The sequence below is a fragment of the Pteropus vampyrus genome, unplaced genomic scaffold (assembly GCF_000151845.1).
Source record: "Pteropus vampyrus isolate Shadow unplaced genomic scaffold, Pvam_2.0 Scaffold635, whole genome shotgun sequence".
NCBI classification, from domain to species: Eukaryota; Metazoa; Chordata; class Mammalia; order Chiroptera; family Pteropodidae; genus Pteropus; species Pteropus vampyrus.
In genome coordinates, this window is record NW_011889416.1 from 755657 (window position 1) to 770612 (window position 14956).

Consider the following 14956-nt stretch of genomic DNA (forward strand, 5'->3'; position numbering starts at 1 on the left):
TAAAATATTGCTACTTTATTGTATTGCAATTCTAAAGTGTTTTCTGAATGTAAACTTTATTTTGTTTTCTTCCCCCTTTTTCAGTATACAGTTTTATAGTTAAATCTCCTTGCATTGTCTTCAAAAGTTTATGCAACACTGACTTTAAAAAAAGTTTCATTGAAACGTTTAGAACATAATTGATTAATTCATTGGCCAAATATTGGCTTCATATTTTAATGTTATTGTTAGATTCCTCATCCTTAAGATAGGGAATATGTAAAATGAACATAGGTATTACGATTAAGAAGTTCTTATGCTCACCCTAAATTTATAGTATTCTTAATCTCACTTATTTGAAATGGTTGTAGGAAAGGCAATTATGAATTATAAGAGGTGCTGTTTTTAATGTAATCCTGAAGAAACAGTTTTATTATTGTCAAGTACATACCAAAACCTGAATGGTCTAGTAGTAGTGTTTACATATGGATCTTCGGTGAACCTATATTAATGAATGGATAAGTATGTAGAGACTGAGCCAGCAGTTAATAGATCTCAAGATTCACACTTTTTCTTCCAACACTAGATACTAATGGTATCCACAAAGATGTTGTAACAAATGAGATAGGCTCTCCTTCTGCCTGGATATTACTACCATCATATAAGGCAAAGTCATTCTGTTTTTTTCAGGTTGGCTATAGGTAGGTACTAGCAAGTACTGTTTATGTATTACTGCGACTACCTAGGCAGCGTTTTTCTGGTTTAGGTAGTCATTTGTATCTTGTATATTAGTGTTCTTTCTTTCGTATTCCTATAATTAATTGTTTCAAGAGTGCTTATACATGGCTTGCTTTCTCAATTGGGCGAAGATTCCCCCTGGATTTGTGTTATCCTCTGGCATGTTGGCACATCTTAAACAAAGGACAACCCAGACTATATCTGACTTTGATTCACCTGTTTTACCATATGATTAAAGCAAGTGTTTTTGTAGCACTACCCACTACATCCCCTTCCCACCATTTTTTCTTTTTCTTTTTTATATATAGAGGAGACCATTTGAAAACCTAAATTGTTCACTTGGTAATATGACCAATTTAATTTAAAAGCTATGTTGCAGTATTTTTTTTTACAAGTACATCATATTGTGTAGTCATATGAAATACATTAACAATAATCATATAGGAGTCATTGATTAAAGAGACTAAATATGTTTAAGAAGATGTTTTCTTATATGTTTGGTACCTATTTTTATGTATCTTTCAGTTTCAAGCAATGATAATTCTTAGAGTAATTAATTCCTGTCATATATTTAGGTTAACTAATTTTCATTCTCTATCTTGTTAATTACAGAGGAAAGATTATACAGCATTAACAAAGTTCTTGCCTCCGAAACATGAATATGTGTTAGCGGTGAGAATGACTCCTATTCAGTGCAAGCTCTATCAGTACTACTTAGATCATTTAACAGGTAACAATTTTACTTAGTTTATTGTTTATATCTTTTCTCTAAAGACATTCTTTTTCTGTAGAATGCTGTCTTGGTAAGTTTACCATGTCAGTTGTTCTTTTTCAGTTTTACATTTGAATAAAATAGGTATGCTTATTTTGTAAAAGCACAAAATATTTCTAATTAACAAACATTAATATTGTCAAAATAAAATTAAGGAATAAACTGGCGAAAAACCATATACAACATATATGAATAATGCCCTTAATTTGTGAAGAGCTTTTGTTTCAGAAAAATCATGAATGAATAAATCCATAAAGGATACATAAAATTCCAGTATATTATTAGAAAAACACTCAACCACATTAATAATAGAAGGGATGTAGTTCAAATCCATGAAATCATTTCTCAATTTTCAAATTGACAAAGGTTGAGGGAAAGGAAAAGGCAGAATACTAGGCAGGGCATATGTTATGCTCCCATTGTTACAATAAAAATACATACAAATGCCTTAAATAAACCAAAATGTTAACAGAGATTGTTTTCTGGGTGGTTTCATTATGATCAACCTTTAGTTTATTTCTTACTCTTTTCTATGGGTTTTTAAAAAATACAGTGAGTACGTGTTGTTTTATCATCAATAAACTTGTGTGTGTGTCTGTCTGTGTGTCTGTGTGTGGAGTCATTGTGTGTCCAAAGTTGTCTCTGTTCACAGAACAAAATCTAGTCTGTTTGTCCTAGAGTGATATTTCTTACTTGTTGGTCACTTTATTCTGGTACCTTTCCTCAAATGATGTGTCAGGTTTATTTAGGGGATACAGGTTAGAAGATGCCTTTCAGCCATTGTGGATACAGTAATTGATAAAAAAATAATAGACGGTGGAAGTGTGCACACAAAATGATGCTTCATATTATATCAATAGTTAAAGTGATGCTCTTCATAACAGCAGTGCATTTTATAGTGTAGAATAATGACGATGGTCCACAAGAATTGTTCAGCTTTATGGAAATCAAGATTTGAACGTTAGTATTCTATAGAACTCCTTTTTTAGTATATTATAAAAGCAATTTTCTTATTGACTTATGGAAGAAAATCACTTCTAATAAGGCACACATTTTCATTTGTATATCAATCAGAAGCTGTAAGTTTTATTATATCCTGTTTTGAATGACAATAGTTAAAGACATAAGTAATTAAATATAGTCATTTTAAAACTATATTTATATTATATAGTCATTTAATGAGAGAATTGCTTTGTAGTTTAAGAAAGAGGGAGTAATAAAGGGTATTAAATTTGGTCATTTAATAATTTTTTCCCATTTAAAATTTTGTTTTAGGGAAAGTACTAGCTACAGTGTTTTCAAATATTAGAGAATCAGCTATCCTTAATAACCAATAGCAAAATGTTAATAGCTCATGTATAGATATTAAAATGTACTCTTTTGAAAGCAATGCAAAATTTAAGAATTGAGGTAATCTAGTTCTTTGTGACTTTAATTGATAGGAATAAATATATAAGTGCTGATTGCCAAAATTTCAAAACTCTGAAAGGTATGAATGTTAAATTACAGTTTGGTGCCATGAATCTTTCAGTCATGTAGAGATCTGGGGTTTCCCCCATATTAAATTTGACATTTTATTTCCTTAATGTAGAATAACCTGAGTTAATAGCCCCTTGGAGAAAACTTCCATAAAAGGACAAATGGATTATATCTTGATTCTAACTACAAACCATCACAGTATTTCTCCCAAAATGTCTCACATATTTTACTTGCATTTAAAATGTTTGATATTTTATCTGTTAAAAATTCCAAAAATTCTTTTGTTTCTATATTCGACTCCTTTTATTTTTTTTAATGAAAAATTATTGGGGTGGCATTGATCAACAAAATCCAGTAAGTTTCAAGTGTACAATTCAAAAGTTTGTTGTATACATATTGCATTGTGTGTTCACCACCCATAGTTAGATTTCCTTTTGTCACCAAATATTTGACCCCTTTAACCTATCTACATCCTCTCTTCCCTTCTTCTCTCTGGTATCCACTAATCCACTGTCCATGTCCATGAGTGTATTTGACTACTTTTAGATTGTACTTAGTGTTAAGAAGTTTGTTTAAATTTTGCTTTTAATACTAGCAATAGTTTGATGTTAATTTTAGTAGTGATCATTTGTAATATATTTAATATTTGCAGAATTAACATCATAAGAGACTTTTAATGAATTTCAAGGAAATTAAAATCATCTTAACTTTCCTTTGTTCCCTTTTTTCAGTATGATCCTGCAGTCTTCCTTTTACCGTCAGGTAGCAGAAGTTTATATTTACACGTAAGCCTCTGCCTTCAGTAAACACTTCAGGTTTTATACATGTGGATACTTAGTTTTTATTAAGTAAACGTTAGCCTGATTTTAAGTTTAAATCAATATTAAAATCAATACACTGTCTTAAGGCATGCAAAAATGGAACACATGAAATGACAACCCACAGAATGTGAGAAAAAATTTGCAAGTCATATATCTGATAAGGGATTAATATCCAGAATATATAAAGAACTCCAACAATTCAACAGCAAAACAAACAGCCCAATTAAAAAATGGACAAAGGACTTCAACAGACATTTCTCTAAAGAAGATATACAAATGGCTAATAAGCACATGAAAGGATATTCTACATCATCACTAGTTATTAGAGAAGTGCAAATCAAATACATGAGATACACTTCATTCCTGATAGGATAGTTGCTATAAAAAATAAGAAAAAAATAACAAGTGTTGGCATAGATGTGGAGAAATTAGAACCCTGGTACATTGCTGGTGGGAATGTAAAATGATACAGCTCCTGTGGAAAAAGCAGTGTGGCAGTTCTTCAGAGTTAAATGCAGAATTACCATATGATCCAGCAATTCCACTTTTAGATATATACCCAAAATAATTGAAAGCAGGAACTCAAACAGATACTTGCATGTTCAGGTTTATATAGCAGCATTATTCATAATAGCCACAAAGATGGAAGCAACCCAAGTGTCCATCAGTGGATAAATAGATGAACTAAGTGTGATATATTTACAATAGAATATTATTTAATCTTTTAAGAAGGAAAATTCTGACACGTTACAACATGAACGAATCCTGAAGACATCATGCTAGGTGAAATGAGCCAGATAGAAAAGGACAAATATTGTATGATTCCACTTAGTGGTACCTAGAGTAGTCAGATTTATAGCTGCAGAAGGTAGAATGGTGGTTACCAGGGGCTAGGGGAGGAGGGAATACATAGTTATTTTTAATGGGTACAGAGTTTCTATTTAGGATGATGAAAAAAATTTAGAAATGAAAAATGGTGATGGTTGCACAACATTGTGATTTTCTTAATGCCACTGAATTTTACTCTAAATGGAGAGCAGTAATGTGCTTTGTCTCTAAAATATACATCCGTCCAATTGCCACCCTTCAGACATTGATTTAGTGCATATGGAGTAGGGCTCAAACATCTGCATTTTTATATGCCCTACAGGTGATTTTGATGCACTCTCAGTTTAAGAACCACTGCTCTGAATGATGCTCAACAATCCTGGCCATCAGAGAAACAAATCAAAATTTCAATGATATTGTTCTTCATTACTCACTAGGATGGCTATAATACAAAAAATAGGAAAAACAGGTGATGAGGATATGGAGGAATTGGAACCGTTATGTATCACTGGTGTGGAATGTCAAATGGTGTAATGGATATGGAACACAATTTGGCAGTTTTTTGAAAGGTTAAGTGTGGAGTTACTATATGACCCAGTAATTACATTCCTAGATGTATACCCAATAGAAATGAAAACATACTTCCACACAAAGATTTATATACCAGTGTTCATAGCAGCATTATTCATGATAGTCAAGACCTAAAAACAACTGATATGTTCATTAACTGGTGAATTGATAAACAAAAGTAGTATACAGATGTAATAGAACAATACTTTGAAATCAAAAGGAAAGAATTACTGATACATGTTACAACACATATCACCCAGAAAACATATGATAAGTTAAAGCAGCCAGTCACAAATGACCACATGTTGTATGATTCCTTATATATATGAACTACCCAAAGTAGAAAAATCTGTAGAGACAAAGTAGATTAATAGTTTTCTAAGGCTGCGGGAGGAATAAGGAAATTGGGGGATGATGGCTTAGGAGTGTAGGGTTTCTTTTTGGGGTGATGAAAATATTTTAAAAACTAGATTTTGGTGATGGTTGCACAACTCTGAATAACTAAATGCCATTGAATTGTGTTCTCTAAATGGTAAATTGTGTGATATGTGGAATATATCTCAAAACTTAAAAACTTAGTGTTTTTTTTAAATCTAGTTTTATTCACTTTTATTTGGTTATTTCCAGCTAATTGTTAATTCTTTGATTTCCTGTATCTTCTGTGTAGTTTCAAGATTGTCTTGAACATTTCTTTAAACAATTATAAACTGATCATTCCAGTTTCTGAAATCCTTCTATGTCTCTTTCATGTCTTTCTTTCTCTCCCTTTCCCACCTCTCTCCCTCCCTCCCCCTTCCTTCGCTCCCTCCCCCTCCTGTTTCCGTCAGTTTTCAGGCATACTGCCTTGTTTACCTGTATGTTTAAGTACTTTTGACCACAAGTTTCTATTATTTCTTAGACTATTATATATGTGGGAACTCTTTGAGGCCTAGGATAAAGATTGGGTACTTCAGAAAGGATTTGCAATTGTTTCTGCTGGGGGTCTGGGGATATTATTAGTCTAAGATTCCTCTATATTACAATCTGTGCTTGAAGCTTTTAAAACTCTTAAGTCAGGTTAATTGACCATATAAGCGAAGATTCGTTTCTACATTCTCTATTGTGTTCCATTGATCTGTGTGCCTTTTTTTTTTGCCAGTACTACAGTGTTTTGATTACTATAGCTTTGTGGTGTAGTTAGAAATCAGTGACTATGATACCTCCAACTTTGTTCTTTCTCAAGATTGCTTTGCCTGTTCAGGATCTTTTGTGGTTTCATATAAATTTTAGGATTATTTGTTCTAGTTCTGACAAGAATGGCATCGGTATTTTGATAGGGACTGCATTGAGTTTGTAGATTGCTTTGGGTGTATGGACATTTTAATGATATTAATCCTTCTGATCCATGAGCACAGTTTATCCTTCCATTTATTTATGTCCTCTTCATTTTCTTTTTTCAGAGTCTTACAGTTTTTTAGTACAGGTCTTTCACCTCATTGGTTAATTCATTCCTGTGTTTTCTCGTTATAAATGGGTTATTTTCTTAACTTCTCCTTCTGATAGTTGGTTATTGGTTTATAGAATGCAGAAGATTTCTGTATATTAATTTTACATGGTGAATTAATCTATGACAAAGGAGGCAATAATAGGCAATGGGGAAATGACAGTCTCTTCAAAAGCAATATTGAGAAAACTGGACACCTTACACAAAAATCAGCTCAGAATGGATTAAGACTTAAATGTGAGACCCAAAACCATAAAACTAGAAGAAAACATAGGCAATAAATGCTTTGAATTTGGTATTAGCAGTATATTTTTGGATATGTCTTCTAACAAGAGCAAAAATAAATTAATAAGTCTACATCAAACTAAAAAGCTTCTACCCAATGAAGGAAACCATCAACAAAATAAAGAGACAACCTATTGAATGGGAGAAAAGATTTGCAAATGATATATCAATAATGGGTTAATATCCAAAATATAAAAGTAACTTATATAACTCAAAACCAAAACAACAATCCAATTAAAAAATGGGCAGGAGGACCTGAATAGGCATTTCTCCAAAGAAGACATATGGATGGCAAATAGACATATGAAAATAGGCTCAACATCACTAATCATCAGAGAAATGCAAATTAAAGTGATCTAATTAAGATATCAACTCACACCTTTCAGAATGACTATCATAAATCAAAAAACAAGTGTTGGCGAAGATGTGATGAAAAGGGAACTCTCTGCACTGTTGGTAGGATTGCAAATTGGTACAGCCACTATGGAAAACAGTTTAGTGGTTCAAGCTACCTTATTACCCAGCAATTTCAATTCTGAGTATTCATCCAAACAAATCCAAACACTAATTTGAAAAGATATATATACTACTTTGTTCATTAAAACACTATTTACAATAGCTAAGATATGGAAGCCACTGAAGTACCCATCAAGAGATAACGATAAAGAAGCAGTGGTATATATATACATATATATATATATATGTATATATATGTATATATATATGAATATTACTGAGCCATAAAAAATAAAATCTTACTATTTGTGACAAGGATGGACCTACAGTGTATTATACACCCCCATGTTCACTGCAGCGCTATTTACAATAGCCACAATTTAAAGTGCTCATCAATACATGATTGGATAAAGAAGCTGTACTTACATGCAATAGAATATTACTCGACCATAAAAAAATGAAAGTTTACCATTTACAACAACATGGATGGTCCAGAGGGTATTATGGGTGGTCCTAGAGACTAAGTGAAATAAGTCAGACATAGAAAGACAAATACTATATGGTTTCACTTATATGTGGTATCTAAAGAACAAAATATACAAACAAAACAGAAACAGACTCATAGAAGCAGAGAACAACTAGTGTTCTGCCAGATAGGAGGAGGGTTGGAAGCTAGTTAGAAAAGGTGAAAGAGATAAGACATACAAATTGGTAGTTACAAAATAGTCATGGGAATGTGAAGTACAGCATAGGGAATATCGCCAGAAATATTGTAATAACTGTATAGTGCCAGGTGGGCACGAGATTAATCAGGAGGATCACTTTCTAAATTATTTGTGTCTAACCACTTTGCTGTACACCTGAAATTCATATAAAATAATATTGAATGTCAACTCTAATTGAAAAATTAAAATTAAAAAAATTTAAAAAATGTATATCACTTCAATCTCTGCCATTTCATCTATGTCATTTTATGTCATCATATCACTTCTGATTCTTACTTCCGAATCCCTCTTATAGGGACCATTGTGGTTGCATTGGACTCACCCCTGATAATCTAGAATCATCGTCTTCATTTTAGGGTTCTTATCTTGATTGTATCTGCACAGTCTCTTTTGCCATGTAGAATAACATTCATGGATGCCTGGGATTAGGATGTGACTATGTTTGGGGAACCATTATTCACTTTACCATGGACCTCATGATAACATCTCATATAGAAACCGTAGATGTAAATGAAGATCAATGATAGATTGTCATTCTTAATTTATTATTTATTGACCTGCCTTTTTTGTGCTTGTTTTTCCAAATAAAACCATTTAGGGTTAAAACATTTTTTTTAAAAAGAATGATTCAGTAATAATTGTCAATGCTCTTTTAAAATTTTATTTTGTTATTACTTTCAAGTATATAGTACATTGGTTAGACATTTTTATAATTTATAAGCCAATCCCCCTAATTACTCTTTCCTCTGGCTCTCCACTTAGCTGTTACATTAATGCTAAGTACATTCCCTATGTCGTGCTCCCCATCCCCGGGACCATCTATCAGCTGCTAATTTGTCCTACTTTAACCCTTCCCCTTTTCTCTCAGCTCTCCAACCCCTCTCCTCTCTGGCCATCACCAAATTGTCCTCTATATTTGTGAGTCTGTTTTTGATTAGTTCTTTTTGTTCCTTAGATTCCACATATAAGTGAAATCATATGGTATTTATCTTTCTCTGTCTGACTTATTTCACTCAGCATAATAACTTCTAGGTCCATCCATGTTGTTACAAATGGTAAGATTTCATTTTTTTTTAATGGCTGAGTAATATTCCATTGTATATGTGAACCATAACTTCTTTATCTAATCATCTGTTGATGGGCATTTAGGTTGCTTCCATATCTTGGCTGTAGTAAATTGTGCTGCCATGAATATTGGGGTGCATAGATCTTTACGGATTATTATTTTGATTTTCCTTGGATAAATACCCAGAAGTGCAATTGCTGGGTCAAAAGGTATACCATTTTTAATTTTTTGGGAAACCTCCATATTGTTTTCCACAGCGGCTATACCAATTTGCAGTCCTACCAATAGTGTATAAGAGTTCCCTTTTCTCCACATTTTTGCCAGCACTTTTTCTTTGATTTATTGATGATAGCCATTCTGACAGGTATGAAGTAATATCTCATTGTGGTTTTAATTTACATTTCTCTGATGATTAGTGACCTTGAGCATCTTTTCCTATGTCTATTGGCCATCTGTATTTCCTCTTTGGAGAAGTATCTATTCAGGTCTTCTGCCCATTTTTTAATTGGATTGTTTGTTTTTTTTTTTTTTTTTGTGGTTAAGTTGTATGAGTTCTTTATATATTTTGGATATTAACCTTTTATTAGATGTATCATAAGTGAATATCTTCTCCCATTCAGTTGGTCGTCTTTTCATTTTGTTGATGGTCTTCTTTGCTGTACAAAAAGTTTTTTGTTTGTTGTAGTCCCATTTGTTTATTTTTTCTTTTGTTTCCTTTGCCTGTTGACAAATATCTAAAAAGAAATTACTGTTAGCAACATCAGAGAGTTTACTGCCTGTGTTTTCTTCTAGAAGTTTTATGGTTTCAGGCCTTACATTTAAGTCTTTAATCCACTTTGAGTCTATTCTTGTACATGGTGTAAGAGGGTGGTCCAGTTTCAGTTTTTTGCATATATCTGTCCAATTTTCCCAGCACTATTTATTGAAGAGACTGTCTTTACCCCAGTCATTGCTCTTTTGAGTAGAAATCATTTTTCTGCAGATGTTTATTTGGCCAGTTTATTAGCATATCTTTTTTATTTGATTCCCATTTCTCACACAAAAAATCAACTCTAGTACAAAGTCAATAGGGTGGGTAGAACTACAGTTTCTCTTTAGGAATTTCCTTCCATTTTATACTACAGCCAGTTGCACCTAAAGTCTTATATAATATTTAGGATATGTAGAAAAGTAGTTCCCCTCCCCCCAAAATTAACTCTTTAGTCAGTGTTTCTTATAGAATAAAATAGTAGTTTTTAGTTTACCTTTTTTTGAAATCTCTTTCCTTTACATTAATTTTCAAGACTAATAAGGCTTTAAATAATGGCAAGAACAGCTAGGCAGAAGATTGACAAGGAGATAGAAGACTTGAAAAATACATTAAATCAATTAGATCTAATAGATATCTATAGAATTCTCCATCCAACAGGAGCAGAATACACATTCCTCTTAAGTGCATATGGAACATTCTCCAAGATATGTCATATTTTAGACCATCAACTAAGCCTCAATAAATAAAAGATAAAATCACAGAAAATATTTTCTCTAACCACATTGGGATGAAGTTACAAACCAATAATTGAAGGAAAGTTGGAAAATTCACAGATATGTATAAGTGACCCACTCCTAAAGAACCAATGGGTCAAAAAAGAAATCACAGTAAAATTAGGAAATATTTAAAGATAAATGAAAACAAAGCCATAAGGTTCTAAAATATGGGATGCAGGTAAAGCAGTGCTTAATGGGAAATATATAACTGTAAATGCCTGTGTTGAAGTATAAGATCTCAAATTTATAATCCAACTTTCTACCTTACGAAACTAAAATAAGAGCAAACTAAATGTAAAGACAGTAAAAGGAAGTAAATAATAAAGACTACAACAGAAATACACATAAAAAAAACAAAATCATTGAAACCATATGTTGGTTCTTTGAGAAGATAACAATAGATAACTCTTTAGCTGTACTTATAAACTAATAAAGGGAGAAGTCACAGCTAAAATCAGAAATGAAATACCATCACTGCTGACCTTAACAGAAATAAAAGAATTATAAAAGAATGCTATGAAGACTTGTATATCAAGAAATGAGATAACCTCATTTTTACAGCAATGATTTCTATCATACGCAGTAGAAATACCTCTAATCAGTCTTAATAATCAGTACCACATTTTTATTTTTATTAGTGTTTCATGTCATTACTACATTTTCTTGTCATTAATGGAGGCATGACTTACTCATTTTCAATGAATTTACATCTTTCAAAACTGGACAGAAAAACTTGCTTAGATGCTGTTTTTTACTCTTAATCAGCTTGTTTTATTGCTTTTTACTCCCTTGATAATTTTGTCATATTAATGAAATGTGCACTTATTTTCATTTAACTTTCATAGAAAAAATGTAATTTTGTTGAAATTACTCTGGCAGAAGAAATCTAATGTTTTCAACATGAAAAACAAATATTAGAAGTACTTTTTTTGTGTAAGATTAGTTGTAAAGAGTTGCCGAAGGACTGTATACAGAGAGAGGCTTTATGTAAAACAGGAGTTTGTAGTCTAAGGGTCCATGGATAGAATTTATGGGGTATATGAATCTGAATAAGAAAAATTACATATTAATATTCACTAACCGCCAACAAATACAAAATACATTTTTTGCATTTTGCAACAAATGCAAAAAATGTAGCATTTTTTCCAATTATGCATGTAGGCATCAAACCATAGTAAGATTAGTTATAACTGTGTCTTCGTTACCAATAGAAATTAGAAATTCTATGTATTATTGTTAATGGTCTCTCAAAATTATTTACCTTTATTAATACTTCAAAATTTCAGATACTTGTTAGACTTGTTTCTGTATATTTTTTTATTTAATGCATTAATAAAGTACACATATTACTGTATCACAGATTTGTTTTCTAATGTTTTGATAATTTCCATGTAAGGTTATTTTTTGATAATCCTATTTATTTTATGTGTTCCAAAACATTAAGAAAGAGGGTCTGTAAGCTTTTCTACACTGCCAAAGGAGTTCATGGAACAAATAAAAGTTAAAACCTATAATTTAGAAACCTTATTTGAAAGAGAATTCTTATGTCTTAACATTAACTGTTATTCTTTTGATTAGGCGTAGGTAATAGCAGTGAAGGTGGAAGAGGAAAAGCAGGTGCAAAACTTTTTCAAGATTTTCAGATGTTAAGTAGAATCTGGACTCATCCTTGGTGTTTACAGCTGGACTACATTAGCAAAGAAAATAAGGTAAATCAAGTAACCTAAAATTGATTAAAAGATCTGTTAGAAGCAGAATAACTTGAGGAAAAAAGTTGATCTATATAGACTTACTGCATATTCAAATTTTCTTTTGCTTTGTGGTACAGTAACTCAACCTATTTTATTCTAGTTAATTGCTATATGTTTGAATGCATTATGATTATGGAAGGAGTAGTCAGTGTTAATCTTAACATCTTTAATGACCATAATTAAAAGATCAAAACTAGGAAACTTTTGTGTCAGTACTATTAACTAAACAACAGGCTTTAATTGAAATTTATTAGTTTTTGTACTTATGTCCTTTTTCTTTTTATGATCAATCCAAGACCTCACATTTGCATTTAGTAGTCATATCTGTCATGTCTCTTTTTTTTCCTAATTCATGATAGTTCCTCAATTCTTCCTTATCTCATGACAATTAACTTAAGGAAATAAACCAACATCATCATAATTTCCAATATAAGTTGAAATAAACTATTAAAACACTCATAATATTTTTTTTTCTCTAGGGATATTTTGATGAAGACAGTATGGATGAATTTATAGCTTCGGATTCCGATGAAACCTCCATGAGTTTAAGCTCTGATGATTATACAAAGTAAATTGAATATTTTTGTGCCTTGGCACATTAAAAATCCCTGCTTGCTGATTGTCCTGATAATTGGCACTTGTGTCTTTACTATGCTTTCCTAATAGTTTGAATTTGTTCTTCAGAAAGAAGAAAACGAAGGGGAAAAAGGGGAAAAAAGGCAGTAGCTCAAGTGGAAGCGGCAGTGACAATGATGTTGAAGTGATTAAAGTCTGGAATTCAAGATCTCGAGGAGGTGGTGAAGGGAATATGGATGAAACAGGAAACAATCCCTCAGTTTCTTTAAAGTTGGAAGAAAGTAAGTCTAATGAATGTTACCTTTATAATGGAACATTGGTTTAGAAAATATGTCACTATTATGTCAGTGCTTTTTTCGGTTATTAATTTCCATTAGTTGGCTCAAAGGAATATCTTTCCTCAGTTGGTAAGCATCTAGCACAATCAGGTACACATAATAAGAAATATCTGATGAATGTTTAATTATAAGAAAGCATTGTGCTCTCTCTAATATTTAAAGGGATAGGCAAAAAAAAGTAACATTATTTACATGTATACACCTAAACTCTTTATTATTTTCACTCCCATGTTTATCTACGTTAATTCTTGAGCAGCCTTCCAGTGTTGTTTATATCTTCATTTTTATTAATGATTTGTAGAGGTGAAATTCAGCTCTTCCTAGATAAATCCAATCTCAAAGCCACGTTGGTATTTTCACTTTATATATAAATAAGTGGAAGCATTTCAGGGAATCAAGTATAATTGTAATTAATTTTATATAGTGGAATTAGTTTTAATGGTTTAGTCTTTTCCTTTGTAATTTATAATTGTTGTCTACTTTAGGTTTCCCCTGTATCATGTACAATTTGTGTCACCTCTTTCGTTTTTCTTTCTGTTATGCATAAGTGTACACACAGTGAAAGCTTTTGATTGAACTTTGTGATGGCTAAAGTCTTTACCTATATCTACATTTGAAGAATTAGTGTGGAGGCTCCATATTCTCCTAGTACAGCCTGACTAGGTATCTAGGAACTCTAAGGCTGAGACCAAATTATCTGAATATTAAAATAGCAAACCAAATATCTAATACCACGCAGTGTAAATACCTCTAGATATTTGGCATTTGGGAGTCATGGAGCAAAGCAGTTGACTGGGAAGAATAGAGTGATATGGGTGCCCGTTAGGTGAATGAACCTATACTCAAACAAGGTTGGCTGGTCCCAGGCCTGCAGCTGAACTGTTTTGGCGATTCCTTGATAAACATTTCTCTCTTCAGTACCTCCTTAGAATAGACAGATGGCATACCCCGTCTAAACCACAGACCCTGGCTTCTCTAAGAAATCAGGGGAATAGTAAAAATTAAACTACAAAATTTTTCTTCTTGTTCTTTTCTCTTGTTACCCCATAAAGATAGCTTATTATCAATGCTCGTCTTCCAATTAGATTTAAAGAATATTTTTCTAAGAATAGTAAAGGAATGGTTATAGATTAATTTAAGGTAATGGAAAGTTCCTGTTATCTCTTCCCTTGCTTTCCTAGTGTGCCTTTTCACTTAAAATTTTCCTCAGTCGTCCGTCACCTCATAATTAAACTCTAAATAGCTTAGAGTTTATGTGTTCCTGGGGATAATTTTTTAAAAATATTCTTGTTGAAATTTTTTCTCATGACTTATGGTTTGGAGAAGAGAGAGAGAGTAGACTTAACAGTATGTCTCATCTTGTGCTGTCTGAGGCATTAGAGTCACCTCCAGAAATGAGTAGCCTCTTCTATTATTCCTGGTGTGCTATATAAGTATTATCATTTTCTGTATATGCCATAATGTGAAAATGGTTGGAAAGAGCTGGGGCAGAGAGCAGTTGGCTATGTGTTGTAAACTTAGACAGGGAACGCTGTGGGTTCCAAATGACAAACTTTGACTAC

General features: G+C 32.1%; 1 protein-coding gene across 8 annotated transcripts in view; it reads left to right on the plus strand.

The window, feature by feature from the left end:
* ATRX (ATRX, chromatin remodeler) overlaps positions 1 to 14956 on the plus strand; it is a 262193-nt gene that overhangs the window by 167914 nt on the left and 79323 nt on the right. For all 8 annotated transcript variants that reach the window (XM_011384940.2, XM_011384947.2, XM_011384944.2 and 5 more), the window contains 4 exons: positions 1330 to 1447; positions 12308 to 12438; positions 12960 to 13048; positions 13165 to 13337. In XM_011384940.2, coding sequence (XP_011383242.1) covers positions 1330 to 1447; positions 12308 to 12438; positions 12960 to 13048; positions 13165 to 13337 — 511 coding nt within the window. The remainder of the gene's footprint in view (positions 1 to 1329; positions 1448 to 12307; positions 12439 to 12959; positions 13049 to 13164; positions 13338 to 14956) is intronic.